General features: G+C 33.2%; 1 protein-coding gene across 6 annotated transcripts in view; it reads left to right on the top strand.

Annotated features, from left to right (window-relative positions):
* Positions 1–24,180, top strand: part of RPS6KA6 (ribosomal protein S6 kinase A6) — a 180,431-nt gene that overhangs the window by 142,343 nt on the left and 13,908 nt on the right. For all 6 annotated transcript variants that reach the window (XM_013990945.2, XM_013990944.2, XM_013990943.2 and 3 more), the window contains 8 exons: positions 497–599; positions 1,615–1,745; positions 2,166–2,288; positions 2,825–2,914; positions 3,889–4,047; positions 9,740–9,901; positions 15,151–15,227; positions 17,039–17,156. In XM_013990945.2, the coding sequence (XP_013846399.1) occupies positions 497–599; positions 1,615–1,745; positions 2,166–2,288; positions 2,825–2,914; positions 3,889–4,047; positions 9,740–9,901; positions 15,151–15,227; positions 17,039–17,156 (963 nt within the window). The remainder of the gene's footprint in view (positions 1–496; positions 600–1,614; positions 1,746–2,165; positions 2,289–2,824; positions 2,915–3,888; positions 4,048–9,739; positions 9,902–15,150; positions 15,228–17,038; positions 17,157–24,180) is intronic.

Raw genomic sequence — 24,180 nt, 5'->3', positions numbered from 1 at the left:
TAAGACAAATTTAAATTTTTGAATTGTATAAAAAGAATTTGTAGAAAATGCATGTTTTTATGTGAAAAAACATAGGTATATAATACATACTTCTTGAAGATAGACTATTAATTTTGAAATTCTTTAATGTTATTAGCTATTTATGCATGGTAACATTGTGATATAATCTGTATAGTTATTTTACCACTGAGAATTCAAGTCAGTTTTTGATATCTGAAACTGAACAGTATTATTACTTGTGAATGCAGCTTGTGGCATTGATGCTGTGTTTCTTGTTCTCATTTGATTCTGTTTATTATCCCGCAAATTTAGAGAGATACCGGGTTAGAATTTAAGAATTTGGTTAACAGATTCCTGATGCCTATTCAAATTTCACTTAATGAAATTATGAGTATTCTGTTAAGGACTGTGAATATCATGTTCTGCTTTCACTTACAAAGTATAATAATTTTAAAAGTATTAATATGTTTTTGCATTATTCTGTTATTTCTTCCAGAAATTATATAAAAGAGAAGTTCATCCTCCTTTCAAACCTGCTTCTGGAAAACCAGATGATACTTTTTGTTTTGATCCTGAATTTACTGCAAAAACACCTAAAGGTAATTCACGTTTATGTGTAGCATTGGGGCTTTTATTCAGTTAGATGATTAAAAAAATTAACTTCTTAGGTAAAAACTGAAAGAATTATAATTTTGCAGAAGGTGGTTTGCCTTATATGGAAGTTTGGATTGTATATGCAGCATTGCTTGGACAACTTTCAAGTAAAGGCTCTACATGGGAAATATTTATTAGGGAACCAAGGGCTAGAGCAAAGGGTGCGTTTTCTTTTTTTCTTATTTTAAAAGTTTTTTTTGACATGTTAGAGAATGAAAGTAGGTAAGATATGAGATATATCAATTTGACTCTTATAGTTTAGTATTTAATGAGGTTTACTTTTATTGGTATCTGTTTGATGCATTTGTTCAACAAATATTGAATACCTTCTATGTACTAAGCAGTGAGGATGCGGCAGTGAACAGACAAAAAATTACAGGATTAAGAAGATGTGGTATATATACACAATGGAATACTACTCAGCCATAACAAAGAATGACATAATGTCTTTTGCAGCAACATGGACGGAACTAGAGAATCTCATACTGAGTGAAATGAGTCAGAAAGACAAAGCCAAATACCATATGATATCACTTATAACTGGAATCTAATATCTAGCACAAATGAACATCTCCACAGAAAAGAAAATCATGGACTTGGAAAATAGACTTGTGGCCACCTGGAGGGAGTGGGAGGGATCAGGAGCTTGGGCTTATCGGCACAACTTAGAATAGATTTACAAGGAGATACTGCTGAGTAGCATTGAGAACTATGTCTAGATACTCATATTGCAACAGAACAAGGGTGCGGGGAAAATGTATACATGTAAGGATAACTTGATCCCCTTGCTGTACAGTGGGAAAAAAATAAATTTAAAAAAATTACAGTCCATGTGGAGCTTGCATACTAGTATATCTGATGGTAACATTTATTGTTTTCCTTTATATTCAAAGAGATGCTGACATTTCATATCATAGAATTCTATATAGGTCTAATTGAATGTAACTATTTGGACATTAGATTCTCCTGGTTTGCCAGCCAGTGCTAATGCTCATCAGCTCTTCAAAGGATTCAGCTTTGTTGCAACTTCTATTGCAGAAGAATATAAAATCACTCCTATCACAAGTACAAATGTATTACCAATTGTTCAGGTAAATCCCACTTAATCAGATTATTCAGATTAGGGATAATTATTTCCTTCAGTTATTGCTAATGGATTTATAGAGATTTTAAAGTGATTTTTAATTTCATTTATCTCTGTGTGTAATAATGAATTAAAGGTGTTTCTATATGTTTTGGGGAAAAGGGACAGTAGTAACCTTTAATTATATTTATGTATTTATGTAACCTCTTTTTGTGATGTATTAGCTAGCTGATTTATTGTATTGGCTTCTGGAGATCTAGAAAGACTACAGTTTAGGATTAGCTCAAAATCTGTGTAAGCCATTTATAAATGCTGTTAAAACTAGAATTATTCTTCATTTTTAAAAGAAGAATGTATACTTAGGAGAGCAAATAAAAATGTGAAAATATGTCATTCTCTTTCGTATTTTACTTTTTAACAAAAACAGGTAAATGGAAATGCTGCACAATTTGGTGAAATGTATGAATTGAAAGAGGATATTGGTGTTGGCTCATATTCTGTTTGCAAGCGATGCATACATAGTGCTACCAGCATGGAATTTGCAGTGAAGGTATTGTCTCTGAGCCTGACTTTTTGTTAGTTTGTTTTATATATGTAAGTTAAATTGCAGGTTAACTGACAGACATTTTTCAATGGAAAAGTGGAGAAAGCAAAGATAAAATGATGAAGAAAATCTCTTAAGACAATATTTTCATCTTGAATTTCTTCCCATGAGTTTATTTTGTTCCATAAAAAAGACTTTATTTTGGAGGAACAGTGTGTTTCATGAATGCCTTACTTTTGAATAATTTTATGTTAATGCAGTATGTTAAGTTTGAACAATGCAATTGCGCCAGTTACTATCTCATTTGGATCATAGTATCAGTATGGTTTCAGGTAAATGGAATATAACGTTAAAGAAAGTGTTCTGTGTTTTTTATTTAGTTTCACTTATAGGAAATTTTTAAGTGTTTAAATAACATGGGGCAAGCATCACTCTTGAGTTTTATCATTTGCTTGAAAATATAACCAAGTTGAAAATATGTCATTAATATTTAGATAAAGAAAATAATTTTCCTCTGAGATTTTTCTTATCTTATTTCTTAGATCATTGACAAAAGTAAGAGAGACCCCTCAGAAGAAATTGAAATTTTGATGCACTATGGACAACACCCCAACATTATCACTTTAAAGGATGTAGGTATTTAAAAATCTATGTATCAGCTAAGTTAATTAAGTTATGAATTGGCACATTATTTCCTTATTGAAATTTTTTATGTCCATAGAATATTTACTTTCATGCCGCAAAATCTTAAGACTCTTAAATTTGCCACTTCAATTCTTCTTTTTTTCCCCTGTGATACTATACTCCTGCCTTTCTTATAAAACATCAAAAAGGAACTATGATGTTTGGTAAATGAGAGTGTTCTGATTACTTGAATATATTCTAGCTGGTTAATTAGTTAACATTACCACCAGCACTGTTTATTATCCTCTAGTACTGTAAATATGTAAGATATAAGAGACTGGGAATCTGCCAAATTCTGGGAGATTTTACTTTCTTGATTGTGTGGCACTTGGCTGTAGAATTATGAATTGTAGCTTGGGTTAAATAGTATTAGTCTGTAGTTTTGTAAAATGAGCATATAACTCAAATTAATAAATGTTACTGAATGCTAACTTTTCATATTAAGAAAATAATGCTCTTTTCTTTTTAGAGATGGCAGACAAATAACCATCACCTTGATCAGTTTGTTTTAGATAGTATGATATTCATTTTGAGTAATCCTTAAACAGTAGTTTATATATTATGTAAATATATGTGTATATATATATGATATACATATACATAGATATATGTATACACATATATGTTTATATGTGTAGATATAGGTATCATTTGCCCTGAAAAAAGTGTATATATTTTTAATTTATTCTCCTTGATATAGTATTTTAATTCAACAAATTTAAGACACTACGTCAAATAATGGACCACAGGAAGAATATTAAAAAAACAGGGCCTGTACTATATTAAGGAATATAGTCTTTTTAAAAGGAATAATGTCTTTTTTAACACTCAAGTTTCATTAGAAAAGCAAAGTAAATATAATTTAAACATTTCAGAATTGTAATGATAAACAATAACATTTTAAAAATATGTTTTTTTTTAGGTTTATGATGATGGCAGATATGTTTACCTTGTTACGGATTTGATGAAAGGAGGGGAACTACTTGACCGTATTCTCAAACAAAAGTGTTTCTCAGAACGAGAAGCTAGTGATGTACTGTTTATAATAACTAAGACAGTTGACTATCTTCATTGTCAAGGAGTAAGTTGTAATTATATTCTTCCTTTAAATTATGAGACATATATCTTCATAAATTTATATATAGGGCTTTTTATATCATATTTTTATATAGTATATCCTAATAAAAATCTGATATGGTGTAGGTTAAAGGTTTTAGGAAATTGAGTAATACCTTAATAATTATATTTACTCTGCCTATTTGCCCTAATTTAATAGCATATTAGTTTTAAAGGTGGTTTGAATTATACAAATGTATCTAACCTTGACTTTGAAATTATTAAACCTAATAAAACTTAAAGGTGAAATGTAAAAGAATTATTTAGGGACATGTTCTGAATGTTATTCAAGTTACATTATACATAACAAATGAAGTTCTGGTGGTAAGAGGACTGTATATCTTGACTCCTTCCAACACCTCACCCAAATATAGTGTACAATATGGATTCTAAACATTTGAAGTATTAATATATTAAAATTTCCAGTGGGGGAACAGTCCTGTTATTTTGCTTCCTGTCTCTTCATAAGGAAAGCAAATGAATTGAGTTACCAAAAAAAGATCATTTTTATTATATATTAATAAAATGTGTAGTTAAAAAAGGAAACCAGTCACGAATAATTTTAAAATTTAAGTTTGAATCAGTTGTAATAGTGAATATGTATCCACTTAAGTATAAACAATAAAAAAATTGACAACCCAGATTTGGGATGGTGAAAATTTACATGAGCCCATTTTATAATTAAGAAAAGTAGGCCAGGACTCACGTTTGAGTGTGGCTTAAGAGAGTACAATTTCACCATTTTGAAATATAAACTGTATAATGCTAAAGGAGTAGTTTTATAATAATCCAATCCCTTGATTGTCTTTATCAGTACTCTAAAATAAAGGACAACCAGAATTTTTGAGATGAAAATGATAAAGATCTTTTCTTTAGTTTATTTATAAGTAAAATAATACATCAATTAAGTAAATTAAAAATAGACATGTAATGAGCATTTCTACATACCAGACATTTTAAAATGTGTTGTATATTCAACTATGAGTTTAAACTTGATCTGTGTCTTTAAAGAGCATTCAATGTAGAAAGATGCTGATTAAAGATAGAATTAGATTAAATGAAGTGGTTATTATCAGTAGGAAAATCATTACATACAGAATTTTAGAATATTTTCCATTTCTGGCATTTAACTTGGTTCTTATTTATTGTTTCTGTTTTTCTGCCAAGAGTTTCATGCATTGAATGTATGTTTTGTTTTACCTCATTGACAACGGTTGTAATAGCCACTTCATTTTTAAAATTTTTTTTCAGTAAAATTTATTTACTTCTTTATTTAATTTTATGTTTTTAATTGTTATTTCTCCAATACAATTTTTCTTTCTACTATACAGCATGGTGACCCAGTTACACATACATGTACACATTCTATTTCTCACATTACCATGCTCCAGCAAAAGTGACTAGACATTGCTACACAGCAGGATCTCATCGCTAATCCATTCCTAGGGCAATAGTCTGCATCTATTAACCCCAAACTCCCAATCCACCACACTCCCACCTCATCCCCCTTGGCAACCACAAGTCTGTTCTGCATGTCCATGATTTTCTTTTCTGTGGAAAGACTCACTTGTGCCATGTATTAGATTCCAGATATAAGCGATATCATATGGTATTTGTCTCTTTCTGACTTACTTCACTCAGGATGAGAATCTCTAGTTCCATCCATGTGGCTGCAAATGGCATTATTTCATTCTTTCTATGGCTGAATAGTATTCCATTGTGTATATATACCACATCTTCCTAATCCAGTCATCTGTTAATGGACATTTGGGTTGTTTCCATGTCTTGGTTATTGTGAATAGTGCTGCAATGAACATGCAGGTGCATATGTTTTTTTTTAAGGAAAGTTTTGTCCCGATTTATGCCCAAGAGTGGGATTTCTGGGTTATATGGTATTTCTATGCATAGTTTTCTAAGGTAGCTCCATACTGATCTCCGTAATGGTTGTACCAGCTTACATTCCCACTAAGAGTGCAGGAGGGTTCCCTTTTCTCCACACCCCCTCCAGCATTTGTTAATTGTGGATGTTATAATGAAGGCCATTCTGACTGGTGTGAGATGGTACCTCATGGTAGTTTTGATTTGCATGTCTCTAATAATCAGTGATGTTGAGCGTTTTTTCAGGTGTTTGCTGGCCATCTGTATATCTTTCTTGGAGAAATGTCTATTCAGGTCTTTTGCCCATTTTTCCATTGGGTGATTGGCTTTTTTGCTGTTGAGTTGTAGAAGTTGCTTGTATATTTCAGAGATTAAGCCCTTGTCAGTTGTATCTTTTGAAATTATTTTCTCCCATACTATAAGTTGTCTTTTTTTTCCTTTGCTGTGCAAAACTTGTCAGTTTGATGAGGTCCCATTGGTTTATTTTTGCTTTTATTTCTGTTATTTTTGGAGACTGACCTGAGAAAACATTTGTAAGGTTGATGTCAGAGAATATTTTTGCCTATATTCTCTTCCAGGGGTTTGATGGTGTCTTGTCTTATATTTAAGTCTTTCAGCCATTTTGAGTTTATTTTGGTGCATGGTGTGAGGGTGTGTTCTAGTTTCATTGATTTGCATGCAGCTGTCCAGGTTTCCCAGCAATGCTTGCTGAAAAGATTGTCCTTTCCCCATTTTATGTTCTCGCCTCCTTTGTCAAAGATTAATTGACCATGGTTGTCTGGGTTTATTTCTGGGTTCTCTACTCTGTTCCACTTGTCTGTATGTCCGTTTTGGTACCAGTACCACATTGTCTTGATGACTGTGGCTTTGAAATATTGCCTGAATTCTGGGAGAGTTATGCCATCTGCTTGGTTTTTGTTCCTCAGAAGTGCTTTGGCAATTTTGGGTCTTTTATGGTTCCATATAAGTTTTGGATAGTTTGTTCTAGTTCTGTTAAAAATGTCATGGGTCATTTGATAGGTATTGCATTGAATCTGTAGATTGCTTTGGGTGGTATGGTGATTTTTACAATATTAATTTTTCCAACCCAGGAGCATGGTATATCTTTCCACTTCTTTACATCTTCTTTAATTTCCTTGATTAAAGTTTTATAGTTCTTGGCATATAAGTCCTTTGCCTCCTTTTTCAGGTGTATTTCCAGGCATTTGATTTTTGGGGGTGTAATTTTAAAAGGTATTGTATTTTTGTATTCCTTTTCTAAGATTTCATTGTTTAGTCTTATTACTTTAAACAATACATTTTTGTTGAGATATAATTGACATATAACATTGTGTATGTTAAAATTATACAATGTGTTGGCTCAAGGCTTTTATATACACAATATAATTATTACCTTAACATTAGTTAGCATATCTATCATGTTACATATAATAATATCCATTTTAAAATCTTTGGCGTTAGGTCCAATATGGTTTTCTTGGAGTTGGAATTAATTTTCTTTTTTCTTAAAACTGTTATCCATTTTGTTTTCTTTTTATGACTGCACTTCCAACATATGAAAGTTACCAGGTCATGGGTTGATTTGGAGCTGCAACTGCAGGTTACGCCACAGCCACGTCTGCACCGGATCCAAGCCACATCTGTGGCCTATGCATCAGCTTGTGGCAACCCAGTATTCTTAATCCACTGATCCAGGCCAGGAATCAAACCAACATCCTCACAGAGACAACATTGGGTCCTTAACCCTCTGAGCCACAAAGAAAACACCTGTGTTCCATTTTTATTTTGGTTCTTTGTATATCAGATAATTTTGGATTGTGTACTGCACCTTTGAATATAAACTTGTGGGGATTTGTTTTATTCTGTTATTTTTCTCCAATGATTATTTTTGTTCTGTTTTAGTGTGTAATTTCCTTAGCAGGGTTTGTACTGAAAACTGCTTTTGGGGCAGCAGTTACAGTGTCTATTTATATCTTTTGGCTTTATGAACTGCTTTGAGCCTTCTCTACACATTTTTTTAAAATAAATGTTATTGGAGTATGGTTGACTGCAATGTTGTGTTAGTTTCAGCTGCACAGCAAAGTGAATCAGTTATACATACACACACACACACACACACACACACGCACATATACATATCCATCCATGTATATGTATACATATGTGTGTCCATTCTTTTTCAGATTCTTTCCCTATGTAGTCTATCAGAGTATAGAATTGAATTCCCTGTGCTATACAGTAGTTCCTTGTTACCACTTTTGACTATAGTAGTATGTATATGTTAATCCTAACCTCCAACAGTGTTTCCCCTTTGTAACCATAAGTTTGGTTTAAAAATCTTTGAATCTCTTTATATTTTGTGAATAAGTTCCTTTGCATCTTTTTTATTGGATTCCACATGTTAGTAATCTCGTATGTCTTTCTCTGACTTACTTCACTTAGTCTAAGGTTGCTTCAAATGGCATTACTTTGTTCTTTTTTATTGCTGAGTAATATTCCATTGTATATATGTACCACTTCCTCTTTATCCATTCTTCTGTCAATGGACATTTAGGTTGCTTCCATGTTTTGGCTATTGTAATAGTGCTGCAGTGGGATACATGTGTCTTTTCAAATTATGATTTTCTCCAGGTCTATGCCCAGGAGTGGGATTGCTGGATCATATGGTAGTTCTATATTTAGTTTTTTCAAGGAAGCTCCATACTGTTTTCCATAGTGGTTGCACCAATGTACATTCCCACCAATGGTATAGAAGTGTTCCCTTTTCTCCACATTTATTGTTTGTAGACTTTTTTGAGGCTGTGCCCATGGCATGTAGAAGTTCCTGGGACAGGGATTGAACCTGAGACACAACAATGACAATGCTAGATCCTTAACCCTCTAAGCCACCAGGGAAGTCCTGTTCATAGACATTTGTATGATGGCCATTCTGACTGGTATGAGGTGATATCTCATTGCAGTTTTGATTTCCATTTCTCTAATAATTAGTGATGTTGAGCATCTTTTCATGTGTTTTTTGGCTATCTGTATGTCTTCTTTAGATAAATTTCTATTCAGATCTTCTGGCCATTTATTGATTGGGTTTATTTTTTGATATAAAGCTGTATGAGATGTTTGCATACTTTGTAGATTAATCCCTTTTTGATTCAGAGATCAGTTCTGGCTCTTTCTCTTACAGTATTCCTACTCTCAGCATTCATGATTTCCCAGAATTTCATTTCTAGTCCTCCATACTAGTAAGACAGAGGGCTTTTCATGGAAAAGCCAGTCCTCACCACTGCTGTGTGCCATAGGGACTGCACTTAGTTCAAGGCTAAAACCCACAGGTAGGGGAACCTATTCATATATAGCTCCCTCCTTCAGCTAAGTATATACTCCCCATAGTCTTGTTTCCTTTTGTTCATTCTGCAGTACTTTCAAGGTAGTTGATTTTTATACTCAGGTTTTAGAACTGTTTACCATAGGGAAGGTGTTGTTGGGTAGAGTCTTAGCGTATTGTATCTACAAATTAAACTGGAAATTGAGATTTTATACTTTGAGATTGGGAATGGTTAACAAAAGTGGTGGCTTGAATAAAAACTAGCATATCTATCTGATAGAGGTAATTGCCTCTGTAAACTTCAAGTTTTCAAGGCTATCAAGGTTGAAGAAAGTATCATTTTCAAAATTTTATGATTGATACATTTCCTTTTCCTGGAAACATATTAATTTGTCATGTATTTAACAGATATTTAGTTAGGTATAGAAATGTAATGCTTTTTTTCCCTTTTATGTTCAAGGTTGTTCATCGTGATCTTAAACCTAGTAATATTTTATACATGGATGAATCAGCCAATGCAGACTCCATTAAGATCTGTGATTTTGGGTTTGCAAAACAACTTCGAGGAGAAAATGGACTTCTCCTAACTCCATGCTACACTGCAAACTTTGTAGCACCTGAGGTATTCTTTAAAACTTCAGTATTTGCCTTTCATTATTTTCCTTTATTTGAATATATGTCATATCAGTTATATGTTGCAGGAGGCAGATAAAGCTCTTTAAATTGTTTTTGAATTCTGATAACTCCCGATATAAATATTCAGACTAGTAACTAGCATCTGAAACCAACCTGCATGTAATAATCAGACTCTTCTATTCTTTGGGGTTATATACTCGTTTCCGAATCATACCTTTTTTCCTTTTTCTTTTTTTTTTTCTTTTTAGGGGTGCACCCACTATATATGGAAGGTCCCAGGCTAGGGGTCAAATCAGAGCTGCAGCTGCTAGCCTAATCACAGCTTATGGTAACACTGGATCCTTTAACCCACTGAGCGAGGCTGGGGATTGAACCCACATTCTCATGGATACTAGTCAGATTTTAGTCTGCTGAGCCACAATGGGAACTCCAGAATCATACCTTTTTAGAACTGGGAAGAGAGTAGAGATAACCCCACCTTCAACATATTAAATATTCCAAATGAGGAAACTGAGACTTAAAATACTTAAATAAACTTTTTAAGACCCAGCATTCACTGAATGTAGATTTTCAGATATTTTCACTTGTGCCGAACATCAGGTGATTTATATATTATTTGGCATTATATGTAACATGGGTAATGCCATTCCCAATTGTCTTTAAGATCTATTTTCTGGAGAATAGTTTCACAGGGGTTTTTATAATCAAGTGGGGTTTTTCTTGGCAAATAACTGTCATATGTAGATCTTAGAGAAAAGTCAGGAAAGATGAGGCTGAGGAAGTCAAGGGACGCACATTTCACACTTGGCCAGCTCTAGCAATCTGTCAGTTCTGATAATGGGGATGGGAGCTTGACATTAGCAGCTCCCACAGCAGTGAAAGTATGGTTGGTAAAAAAAATAAATCAGGAATGACATTTGGCCATATAGATTCTTTATAAGTTTTGTTTTTAAGTCAAGAACTGTTCTTACATCTTATAACACTAACTCATATGTTATATGTTTGACAGAAGTGAAAATACTCAAAATTCTCAGGTTTGAAAAATTGAATTGGCCAAGTCAGAAGAATAAAATAATTTGAGGATGAATTCCTATCTCAAGTGCATGATTTTTAAAATTTTTTTATATTAAATACTAGCCCTTTCTGGATAATATTGCATATCAGATATAAGATACAACATATTTCCTATATTTAAATATAAATAAATATGTATGTAATGTAGCCATTAGAAAATAATTTCTAATTATGAAACTAGACACATAACAAATAGGAAAATAACATTCTAATAATGAGAAATTCCAATGTTAAAAGTTATTAAATCTTCCCTTAAGATGTTAATATTGAGGAAGAAGCATAACACCTCCTTTACAAGGTTTTTGTGATAAAATTTGCCCTATGAGAAATGATATACATATCCAGAGAACGTACTTAAGCTATATTTTAATTATATTCATAGAATAGTGAATGTATATTTTTTTATCACATTAAAATATATAGAAACTGTATTTTCCAAAACAGAACTTGGGATGCATGCATGATCCAAGAAGAGGTAATTATACTGACCCCAGGTGTAAAATAACTTAGACATTAAAAAATTAACTTTCTTAGGTCATTTCAATGGTTTTATAGGATAAGAAGATAGAATATTTGAGATTAAGGCTCTTCCATTAAATATAGGATACATAGTCATAAATATTCTAATATATTTATGCAATAGACATAACAGAAGAGTATAGAATAACTATTTTAATGGCTGATATCTTAATATTGACTCAATCTTGTGGACCTGGACCCCTTGGTATGATGAAAATTTCTCACTGGAAAAGGTTGAGAGTGAATGTGTCCCAGATGAACATCGTAAAAACAGATATTAAGATGAAAAATATAGAGTATGTCTGTGTTTAGGTTAATGGTTAGGTAAACACTTTTAGATTAATGTCTATGTCAGCATTTTCAAATGAGTGCAAATCTGCAGCATAGAATACAGCCCACTGATGCTTTTTATCTTAACAGACTTCCATTGTAGTAAGGCACTCTCACCATTGTAGTAGCAAAGGTTTTCAGGTGGGCATGGGGAGACCACTTCTTCATAACTAATGCCTCTAGTGTCTGAACTACCTTTGGCTAGGCTAGTATTTATATTCTCAAAATACTTTGAAAAGTTTTATTATCAAGTTCTGAAACCTCTGCTAGCAATCAGTGAATATTTGTAAATTGTTATGAATGAAATACAGTGGTGTTTGGGTTAAGTTTTGTTTCAACCATCTTAGACCCTTTCAAAAATTTTTAATGAAGTGTATGAAATGCATTATCTTTTAAACTAGAATCAGAAAGGTTCAAGAATCCATCAGATATTTGAATAAATAATAGCATTTATGAGGGTATAAATTCATTATTTCATCACAGTGCATAAAGAACCCTTATTTGCCAATAGAGAAACTAATTAGCAATGCAACTTTAGCTGAAGAGTAAGTAAGGAATATTCATTCATTTTTTTGGTATGCATCAATTTGGTCACCTTCTTAAGGCTTGTTTACTTAATAGATGTGTTTTCCTACTATACCTATGTCACAAAATTAATATATCTCCAAAAATATTTTGTTCTTTTATAAAAGAAAATCTGTCATATTATTCAACTGACATTTAATGCCTGCTAAGGTCCAAGAATGATCTTGAATTAAGGGAATTTACAATAATTGGATGGATGCTGTGCCTGCAACTCCTTAAAAAAGTAAATGTGAAATAACCTTGCTTTGCTCTGGCTTGGGCTGTCATAGATTTTGCTCCAAATATAAATTAATTTGAACTTTAGAGCAAAGGGTATGAGAATCTCCATCTATGTTACATTTTGATGATTTGGAAAGCCAAATGAGACAGAAGATAATGTCATTAACTACTTTAATTCTGACTTCTGTCTTCTTTGTATTTAACTTGGTACAAGTAAGAAGGTATGAAACACACCTTCTACACTGTACTCTTTCATTCGTCCTGCCACCATGCTGTTTCTTTTATGGCTATATATAGGATATTGAGACCCGCACTAGAACAAAAGTAGACTGCCTCTTCTTAACTCATACAAAATGGGTGTGAGTGTGTGGTAGATCTAAAACAAGTTGTTCATGGTTGGCCCTAAGTAGATTAAGCAATATGATACTTCCAGTGCCTTTCTTCTCATTAACTCTGAAGAATACAGAAATATGAAATACCCATAGCTGACTCACTGATTAACCCTTCCCTGTCCAACTGGTTCCTACACAGCCTTAACCTGGCTGTGTATTGGATCATCTGGGAAGCTTTAAAAATACTGTCCTAAAGGAACCCGGGAAAACATGCCGATGCCTAGAACTGTAAAGAAGTGATGAGAAAAGAAAAGAGATGGGGTAAAAAATCAGGAGAGGTTTATGTTTTACTAGAGGATGCCAAGTTAGGTTTACTGTGATGTGAATTGTTTAGTTCTGCGTCATTACTTATTAGGGCCTTTGTAGTCTCCACTTGCATTAATTACATAAGCCAGTTATATAAGTATAATACAGCCTCTTCACCTCAAGTTTACAGATAATGTGTGTTCTTATAAATATACTTACCTATGAAAAATATATATATCTTGAATTTTAAGTTAGATACTTATTTTTGTGTCTGGTCATTGTCAAAGCCAAACATTAATACTTTCAGCCTTTTATAAATGAAATGTCCACGCTTATGTTTATGCAATCCACAGTATTAATTCATTAATAATGTTTCTATATTGTGCCTATCTAAAGGCTTTAGCAGTGGGCTTGTTTTTTGAAGTAAAAAAAGGCCTTATTTCATCTCTTTATTTTTCTAACAAACTATTAACTTCACAGAGAAAGCTCATATGAATATATAATAAATATATTATTTGAGTTTTATTAATACTATCCCCAAGAGAAAAAAAACTACAGAAGTTATTGTATGAAAATTAATAAAACCAGAATTTATCAAATGTGTTCGTGATCCAAACATATACTAATCTTTTAAAGACATGAGCCTCATATGTAAAATATAAATTCATCTTGCTTTCATAGGATTATATACTATCTTACCATCTTGTGTAATAGGGAGGCAACTATCATAGATATTAAAAGTGTGAATGCCTGCTTCACCACTCTCTAGTTTTGTGTTATTGGGCAAATTATTTAACATTTGCCTCAGTTGCCTCATCTTCAAGATGGAAATAATATCTCATAGAGTCAGTGTCAGGGTTAAAAGATAATACTGTTGTAAAATATATTAAGTACTCTGTACATATTATTTTAATATTTTATTTTTCTTTTTATGGCTGCACCTGCAGCATATGTAAATTCTCAAGCTAGGGTTCCAATCAGAGCTGCAGTTATGCCACAGCCTGTACTGTTGTGGAACCCGCAAAAACCATGGCAGCGGAAGGAGACAAACGGCACTCAGAGATATGGAAAAGCAGGGTTTATTCAGCACTGGTACGAGCTCAGAGGAGTCACCTCCAGAGTCTGAGCATCAGGTCTTTGTTCTCAGCAACTTTTTTATACGTTACAAGGTCTTGATTTTCCCATGTAAGCATCCCTGATCTCCCCCCTTCCCCAAGCAGACAGTGTTCCTCCCTAAGAAATTGAGCAAGCAAGGTTACAGAAACGGAACTGATAAGCAATGCTGGGAACATGATTAGCAGGGCTGCTGGCTTGGGCATAGGGTGTAGTTGCTACATTATTACAAGAAGGGTGGTATGAGGTTTAGCCAAGGCAGGGTTGTTCCTTAGTTAAAACTCTTATTTCAGTAAAACACTGGATCCAAGCCACATCTGCAACCCACACTGCAGCTTGTGGCAACACCCCTTAACCCACTGAGTGGGGACAGGGATGGAACCTACATCCTCATGGAGAATACATCGGGTTCTTAACCCACTGAGCCTCAACGGAAACTCTTTCTTTTAAATTTTGATGTCTGTGTCTGATTTTCCTAAGAGCAGTGAAAGCTCATTGAGGTCAGGGATCATATCTTAAGATTGTTTCCTGTATCACCTATGTTGCTTAATCACATTATTATTATTTGCCACTTACTGAATGTTTGTTTGTTGCAGAAGACTTTGCCTTTGATATTAAGTGAATCTGTTTTTTAAAGATTAAAATTAATTTTTAAAATTCTGAATATTTGTGAGATTACTAGAATCACGACTTTCTTTTAGATAAGAAAACATAGTTTATACTGAGTAGTACCAGATAATGAGTATTTCTTTCTCAGGTTCTTATGCAGCAAGGCTATGATGCTGCTTGTGATATTTGGAGTCTTGGAGTCCTTTTTTATACAATGTTGGCTGGGTAAGAAATTTATGCACTCCAATTAATTCACATCATTATTTGAATTTCATCTGTATATTTTCATCTAGAAAGAGGACAAATAAAAATAACCTTAAGGAAAATGTTAGCAACATTTCAAAATATTATATGTTGTTTACTTATACAATTATAAAAACATATAGTAGGTGTTTAATGAGGCATTATTCAGATATATAATTTAAAGATTGTTCAACTGGAACTAAAACTTTTTCAAATAAAGCATATATTTTTATTTTGATATTTTACATTTGAGTTCATTACTTTTTGAAAATGTTTACTTGAGCATAAAATAATTTCATGGTTCAACAGGTGCTTACCCACTGAATTTGTTAATGATGTCATTTTTTTTAAGTACTTGAATTTTGGTTCTTTTGGCAATAGAGATTTAATACGCTTGAGCTTTATAACTAATCTAAATAAAATAGTTACAGAATACTAAACTACAGAAATGTATTGCCTTCTCTTAAAAGGATAAGAAATACTAAAAACAGTAACCATTGGGTTATGTTAATATTGTTAATTTATAAATAATACAAGTGCTGTTGTACTCCTAATGGTGGATGGTACTTTCATTTGGGAGTCAAAATTTATGGTTGTGGAAAAAGGCTTGGTTTAACAAAATCTAATATACAGAATGGAATTTGAAGAATTGTAATGTACTTAGTTGTGACTTTGAAGAAGGCATTTGGTATAATTAAATAGGCTTGACATAGCAGGAGCTTTATAAATATGTTATGAAAATGGTGACCCTAAATTATTTGGTTGGTGATAATCACATATGGTCACATATTTCACATACTTTTAGATCTATGCAAAATATTTAGTTACGGACCACAGCAAGTGCTGAAGAGTAGCTAAAGTTTGCGTATGAACAGCAATAAGAAGTATTAGTTTTAATGAGATACTATTTCTAGATTGCTGCTTTCAAATATTTATTTCATGATGAAACAAGACATTGTGTGTGTGTATGTATATTAAATGTTGTTATATGAGAGAATTAACATCATATTATCATATTAAGATCTCTTCCTTATAAGTCTTTTTTTTTTTTTTTGGTCTTTTGCCTTTTGAGGGCCACACCCATGGCATATGGAGGTTCCCAGGCTAGGGGTCTAATCGGAGCTATAGCTGCCAGCCTACACCACAGCCACAGCAACGCCAGATCCAAGCTACGTCTGCGACCTACACCACAGCTCACGGCAACGCTGGATCCTTAACCCACTGAGCAAGGCCAGGGATTGAATCTGCAACCTCGTGGTTCCTAGTCAGATTCATTTCCACTGTGCCACAGTGGGAACTCCAGTACTGATATAAATATTTAACCAATTTTTCATAGACATTAAAATATTAACTTATTTTCATTGATAATATTGATAAGGTGTCAATGCAGTAAATATATTATGAATATGTAAAATTAACACTTTCTTTATACTATACATATTTGGTTTGCTAACTTATGCTTGTGAGAGTACAAAATTTGCATGTTTTATTCTGGTCTGATTTTCAGACTTAGTTTTATATAAAAAGCTAACCTTATTTTATTTTCCATTGATTAACTGATTAAAGGCCAAAAAAGCTATTGATGTAGGCAAGATTCTCTATTTAGTTTAATGATTCATTGGAATTAAGTTTATTGAGATGTGAAATTTGATATGAAGAGTAAAGGAAAATTTTAGGCAATATTCTAAATTTGCTATAGTAAATATATGCATGTAATTCTATATGCACCACTTTCATTTAGATTTAATAGATATGTTATGCCTTCCTATTTATTAAAATATTTTTTTTAATAGTTACACTCCATTTGCTAATGGCCCTAATGATACTCCTGAAGAGATACTGCTGCGTATAGGCAATGGAAAGTTTTCTTTGAGTGGTGGAAACTGGGACAGTATTTCAGATGGAGCAAAGGTATAAATTATAAATTTGTTTTGTTATATTTGTATTAATTGAGGAAATATTTAAGTTATAGCCTAGTCTGCATTTGCAGAGTATCTGATGGTGTTTTATGTCAGTATTCATTTTCAAATCATAGTGTTTGTTCTTAAGTCAACTCACGTGTATGCATGGATTGAAGAAGACAAAGGTGTTTTTTTCCTGCCATGCTTCTGGGAAACATTCCTCTCTCATCAGTTCATATGTGATCAGGGAATATAAACTAGTTTCAGTATTAACCAAAACTAAAAATGTAAACATACTGAGGAAAAATATACAAAGCCAACTGAAGTTGGTTACTGCATTTAGTGTGTTCTTACACATCATTTCTTCTTTAGCACAGACGTTAACTAGTGATTAAGTAGGCAAGTTTTATAATGTTAACGTATTTTTTTTTCTTTTTTTGTCTTTTTAGGGTTGCACCTGCGGCATGTGGAAGTTCCCAGGCTAGGCGTCGAATCAGAATTGTAGCTGCCACCCTACAACAGAGAAACAGCAACACGGGATCCTAGCCACGTCTATGACATACACCACAGCTCACGGCAATGGTGGATCCTTAACCTACTGAGCAAGGCCAGAGTTCAAACCCATGTCCTTATGGCTTCTTCCCTTGCCTCCTTTAAAAAGATCAACTTGTACTTTTCCTCAACTGTGTTCCTATTACTGCATTGTATATACTTTCTTAGAGTATGAGTATTTAATCATGTTATCCCTGGTTATATATTCCTTTGTATACTTTTTTTTTTTTTTTTTTTTTTTTTTGCCTTTTAGGGCTGCACCCGAGGCATATGGAAGTTCCCAGGCTAAGGGTAGAATCACAGCTGCAGCTGCCAGACTACACCACAGCCACAATAATGCAGGATCTGACTGCATCTGTGACCTACACCACAGCTCATGGCAACGCCAGATCCTTAACCCACCGAGCGAGGCCAGAGATCAAACCTGCATCCTCATGGATCCTAGTTGGGTTCGTAACTTCTGAGCCATGAAGGGAACTCCTGTGTTCATTTGTATACATTTTTATTTTGCCCACTCAGAAAGCTTTAAATGTCATATTCATTTTTGCATTTCTTATCACACCTACCATAATAAATACTTATTTTATTATTAATATCTTTTCACAAGCTGTTTTCTCTTCAAATATACCTTGCATTGTTAATTTATCATAAGCTTTTTTTGTCCAATATATAAAAGTAAATATTTTCCTATTATTAATGGCTATAAATTTAAAATAAGATATTAGGTTTTATGTAAATATTTCTTTTCCATTTTGGCTTAAAGTTGCTTTTAAATGAAGTCTTTTGCTCATGTATTTACAAGTCATATATTTCTAGAGCTAGATGGGCTCTGGTCCATCATTTTGCAGATAGATAAACCAAGGTGTGTAAAATTTATATTGTCCATGGTCACTAACTGAGTGACATCGCTGGAACTGATTTTCAAGTCCAGTACTCTTTTCAGTCTACCACATATTAGAGAAGACTTTCCAGAGGAGGAAAGGCTTTATTAGCTTGGCTTATGTGGATGGAATGGAGAATAAAGAGATCTATAACCCTTTAATAATAGAAGGATGAAAGAAAATGTGTTCTTGTTCAACCACTTCTTTTCTACAATATGGAATTTAGATAAACTGAAGCTTCTTACCCATTACATAATCTATATCACAAAGCAGCTTTACAGTTAAAATACTATATTGGAATCCTTCTAGAAGTTCTAGTACTATAAATTTCATATGTCTTGTGTCAAATTATACTAGAGAAAGACTACAATGTATAAACAAAGCTAGAAAGGTTCCCCAGCAAATTTAGCCATTAGAATTTTACTCTTAGTTTTATTGTGGGGGATGATTATTTGTTGTTACCTGTAATGAATGCAGAAAGTGTTACTTAAGTATGTATGGAACTCAGTCTTTTATACTGAGGAAGTAAGAATTCTAACACATTTGACCAAATTAAACTGCTTGCAGTATAGTTAGTAATAACTGCAATGAAAAACATGATTTATCTCAGTCACATGATTAAAATTGAAATAGAAGTGATGAATTATCAATCAATAGTTTTTAAACTTAATGAATTTGCCACCTGAGTACTGTGAGAATAGGGAAGTTGCTTTTCTCCTTTATTAGTTCAAAGAATTTGGAGTTTTACTGAGTTTTACTGGAAATGCGTATAAAAAATAAGAAATCTTTGAGTCTAGGTTATAAGTTAATCATTTAATTTGTAATGGCTCTCTACCAATTAGATTATATAAATATCCAGCTGATTATATATAAGGGGTCATTCTTTTTTAAAAAACTGGCCAGCACTACTATATCTACTTTGAAATAAATGGAAAATTATTCATATGGAAGCGACAGATTTCTGTGAACCGTGGGTGAACTCTTTTTCCTCTTAGCTATCAAGAAAATTCAGTGAATGTTACCTAAGATAATAACACTTTTGCCCTTTCATTTGTCACCCATTTTCTTGTCATTCTGTCAAGGATACCTTGCTGCTTATTTTTGAAGGAGGTTAAAAAGAAATAAAATAAGTCCTATTAAAACTACTTCAAGTTCCTTAAAAGAAAGTAGCAAAATGTTGATACTTCTTCTATGAAGCCATTTGATATCATAAACTAATCAACATTCTTTTCACGTCTTTGCAAAAACAATAATTATAATGTTTTGTAAGCATTTAGGATATAGTCACATTTACTGCATTTTCATTTTCATTTAAGGAGAATACACTTTGCTTTTGAAAATCAATCTTTGTCTCCAAATATAAATTGACAATCTCAATCTTATATAACTTAGCTGAATTTTACCACAGAAATTATATCCTTTTTGCTTTTTAACAAGGTTGACCATACATCACAGTTTTCTTGGCACAGCCCTGGTTTATGCCTTTGTCTCTCAGGTGTCCCAGTTTGGATAACAAATTACATGGCCATCATAACTTTAACTTAACTGCCCTTAATTTCAGTTAAATTTTTTCAATAAATATATAATAAAATTTAATACTCTTATACAGATGTCATATGTTACCACTTTTATGTGGAATCTAATAAAAATGATATAAAGGAACTCATTTACAAAACGGAAACAGACTCACATTGGAGAACAGACTTGTGGTTGCCAAGGAGGTGGGGGAGGGAGTGGAGTGGACCAGAAGTTTGGTGTTAATAGATGCAAACTATTACATTGGGGGGTCGATAAGCAATGAGATCCTACTGTATAGCACAGGGAACTTTATCTGGTCACTTGGAACATGACGGAGGATAATGTGACAAAAAGAATGTGTATGTGTATATATATATATATATATATGACTGGGTCACTTTGCTGTACAGCAGAAATTGTCAGAATATTGTAAATCAACTATAGTAGAATAAAATAAATATTGTTTTTGAAAAACAACCAACAAACAATGAATTCAGAATGCAAAAAAAAAAAATCCAAAAAACAAACAAACAAAAAAATCAAACTTATGGTTACCAAAGGGGAAATGTGGAGGAGAGGGATAAATTAGCAGGTTGGGATTAACATGTACACACTACTATATATGAAATAGATAACTAATAAGGACCTACTATATAGCACAGGGAAATATACTCAATATTCTTTAATAACCTAGATGGGAAAAAAATCCGGAAAAGAATGGATATATGTATATGTATAACTGATTCACTTTGCTGTACACCTGCAACTAACACATTTAAATCAACTATACTCCAATAAAATTTTTAAAAATACTGTTATACTTTGTTATGAAAAACTGATATTTACTGATACAGGGATTTTGATATTTTCCATGAAAGCTTTTAGTACTGTGAACATTGAGCAATTACTGTGTATAAACAATAGTTACTATTTTAAAAATAAAGCAGCAAGTAATTATATAAGGTTCATAATTAATATTGAGTTTAATAGGGAAGATCGAGAAGCATTATTGCTTAGTACTTATGAGCCAGATTCTGAGTTATTGCCTGGATGCATATCCTTACTTACTAGTTAATGCGTTACATACTAGTTTACTAGCTGTGTGACTTTGGAAATGGTACTTAATCTCTTTGTGCCTCAGTTTCCACATCTGTAAAGTGAAGATAGTAATAATACTTACCTCAGGTTGTTATGAAGATTAACCCAGTTAATATATGTCACACATAGTTTTTTCTTTTTTTTCTATTTTTTCTTTTTTCTTTTTTTTTATTATTCAATGAATTTATTACATTTATAGTTGTACAATGATCATCACAATCCAATTTTATAGGACTTCCATCCCACTACCCCAGCGCATCCCTCCAAACCCCAAACTGTCTCCTCCAGAGACCAAAAGTTTTTCAAAGCCTGTGAGTCAGCATCTGTTCTGCAAAGAAGTTCAGTCTACTTCTACATGTCAGTGAAAGCATTTGATGTTGGTGTCTCGTTATATGACTGACTTCACTTAGCATGATAATTTCTAAGTCCATCCATGTTGCTTAGAATGCCAGTATTTTCGTTCCTTTTAATGGCTGAGTAATATTCCATTGTGTATATGTACCACATCTTCTTGATCCACTTCTCTGTTGATGGACATTTAGGTTGTTTCCATGTCTTGGTTATTGCAAATAGTGCTGCAGTGAATATTAGAGTACGTATGTTTTTTGCGAGTCATGGTTTTCTCTGAATAGATGCTGGATTTCTCTGAATCAAATGGTCATTTTATTTTTAGTTTTCTGAAGAATCTCCATACTGTTTTCCACAGTGGTTGCACCAAATTACATTCCCACCAACAATGTAATGGGGTTCCTTTTTCTTCACACCCTCTCCAGCACTGATTGTTTGTAAACTTCTTGATGATGGCCATTCATAGTGGTTTTGATTTGCATTTCTCTAGTAATGAGTGATGTTGAACATCTTTTCATGTGTTTTTTTTGCCATCTGCATGTCTTCTTTGAAGAACTGTCTGTTTAGATCTTCTGCCCATTTTTTGAGGGGGTTGTGTTTTTTTTTTTAGTATGGAGCTGTAGAAGGTGTTTATAAATTTTGGAGATTAATCCCTTGTCAGTTGATTCATTTGCAAAGATTTTCTCCCATTCTGTGGGTTGTCTTTTCATTTCTTTCTAGGGTTTCCTTTGCTGTGCAGAAACATTTAAGTTTGATTAGGTCCCATTTGTTTATTTTTGATTTTACTGTCATGACTCTAAGAGGTAGATCTGAGAAGATGTTGCTGTCATTTATGTCAGAGAGTGTTTGGCCTATATTTTCCTCTAAGAGTTTTATAGTGTCCGGTCTTATATATAGGTTTTTAATCCTTTTTGAGGTTATTTTTGTGTATGGTGTTAGGGAGTGCTCTAATTTCATTCTTTTACATGTGGCTGTTCCAGTCATATAGCATTGTGGTCAGAAAAGATGCTTTATATGATTTCAGTTTTCTTAAAGTTACTGAGGTTGGACTTGTAGCCCAGGATATGATCAATCTTAGAGAATGTTCCTTGTGCACTTGAAAAGAATGTGTATTCTGTCGCTTTTGGATGGAATGTCCTATCAATATCTCTTAAGTCCATCTGGTTTAATGCTTCATTCAGGGCCTGTGTTTCCTTATTGATTTTCTGTCTGGATGATCTGTCCATTGCTGTGAGTGGGGTGTTAAAGTCCCCCACTATTATTGTGTTATTGTCAATTTGTCCTTTTAAGGTTGTTAGCAGTTGCCCTATATATTGTGGTGAACCTATGTTGGGTGCATAGATATTTAAAATTGTGATATCTTCTTCTTGGATTGATCCTTTGATCATTATGTAGTGGCCTTCCTTGTCCCTTAAGATATTCTTTATTTTAAAGTCTATTCTGTCTGTAATGAGTATTGCTATTCCAGCTTTCTTTTAATCCCCGTTTGCATGAATATTTTCTTCCATCCTCTCACTTTCAATTTGTATGTGTCTGTGGAAGTGAAGTGGGTCTCTTGAAGACGGCATATATATGGGTCTTGTTTTTGTACCCATTCAGCCTATTTATGGCTTTTGGTTGGGGCATTTAGTACATTAACATTTAAAGTAATTATTATTATTATTTTTTTTTTCCTTTTCTAGGGCTGCTCCCATGGCATACGGAGGTTCCAAGGCTAGGGGTCGAATCAGAGCTGTAGCCACCAGCCTACGCCAGAGCCACAGCAATGCAGGATCCAAGTCATGCCTGCGACCTACACCACAGCTCACGGCAATGCCAGATCCTTAACCCACTGACCAAGGGCAGGGATCGAACCTGCAACCTCATGGTTCCTAGTTGGATTCGTTAACCACTGCACCACAATGGGAAATCCTTTAAAGTAATTATTGATATGTATGTTCTTATTGCCATTTTATTAATTGCTTTACATTTGTTTTTGTTGCTCTTTTTTCTTCCTTTCTTCTCTTGTACTCTCCTCTTCTGGTTTGATGACTATCTTTAGTGTTCTAGTTGAGTTGATTTTTCTTATTTGTTTGTGTATAAATTGTAGATTTTTGGTTTGCAGTTATTCTGATGTTTTGATATGAGTCTATATATATAATGAGATTGTTTTAAGTTGTTGGTCTCTTAATTGTAATTTCATCTCTAGTGTCCTGCATTTGTACCCACCTCTTCTCATGATTTCTGATTTTGGTGGCATAATTGTGCATGGATGATTTTGTATCTTTACTGAATATATACCTTTACTATGTATGGTGAGCCTTGTCATGTGTGGTGTTTTTGTTTCTTGTTGCTGCCTTTTCTTTTCTGCCTAGAGAAGTTCTTGTAGTATTTGTTGTAAAGCTGGTTTAGTGTTGATGAATTCTCTTAGCTTTTGCTTATCTGTGAAGGTTTTGATTTCTCCTTCAAATCTGAATTTCAGCCTGGCTGGGTAAAGTAATCTTGGTTGGGTTTTTTTTTCTTTCATCACGTTAAACATATCATGCCACTCCCTTCTGGCCTGCAGAGTTTCTGTTGAAAAATCTGCCGATAACCTTATCAGGGTTCCCTTGTATGTTACTTGTTTCTTTTCCCTAGCTGCTTTCAAGATTTTCTCTT

This window comes from Sus scrofa, chromosome X (assembly GCF_000003025.6).
Source record: "Sus scrofa isolate TJ Tabasco breed Duroc chromosome X, Sscrofa11.1, whole genome shotgun sequence".
In the NCBI taxonomy this organism is placed as follows: domain Eukaryota; kingdom Metazoa; phylum Chordata; class Mammalia; order Artiodactyla; family Suidae; genus Sus; species Sus scrofa.
Note: the sequence above shows the minus strand (reverse complement) of the source record. Positions and strands in the feature narration are given on the sequence as shown.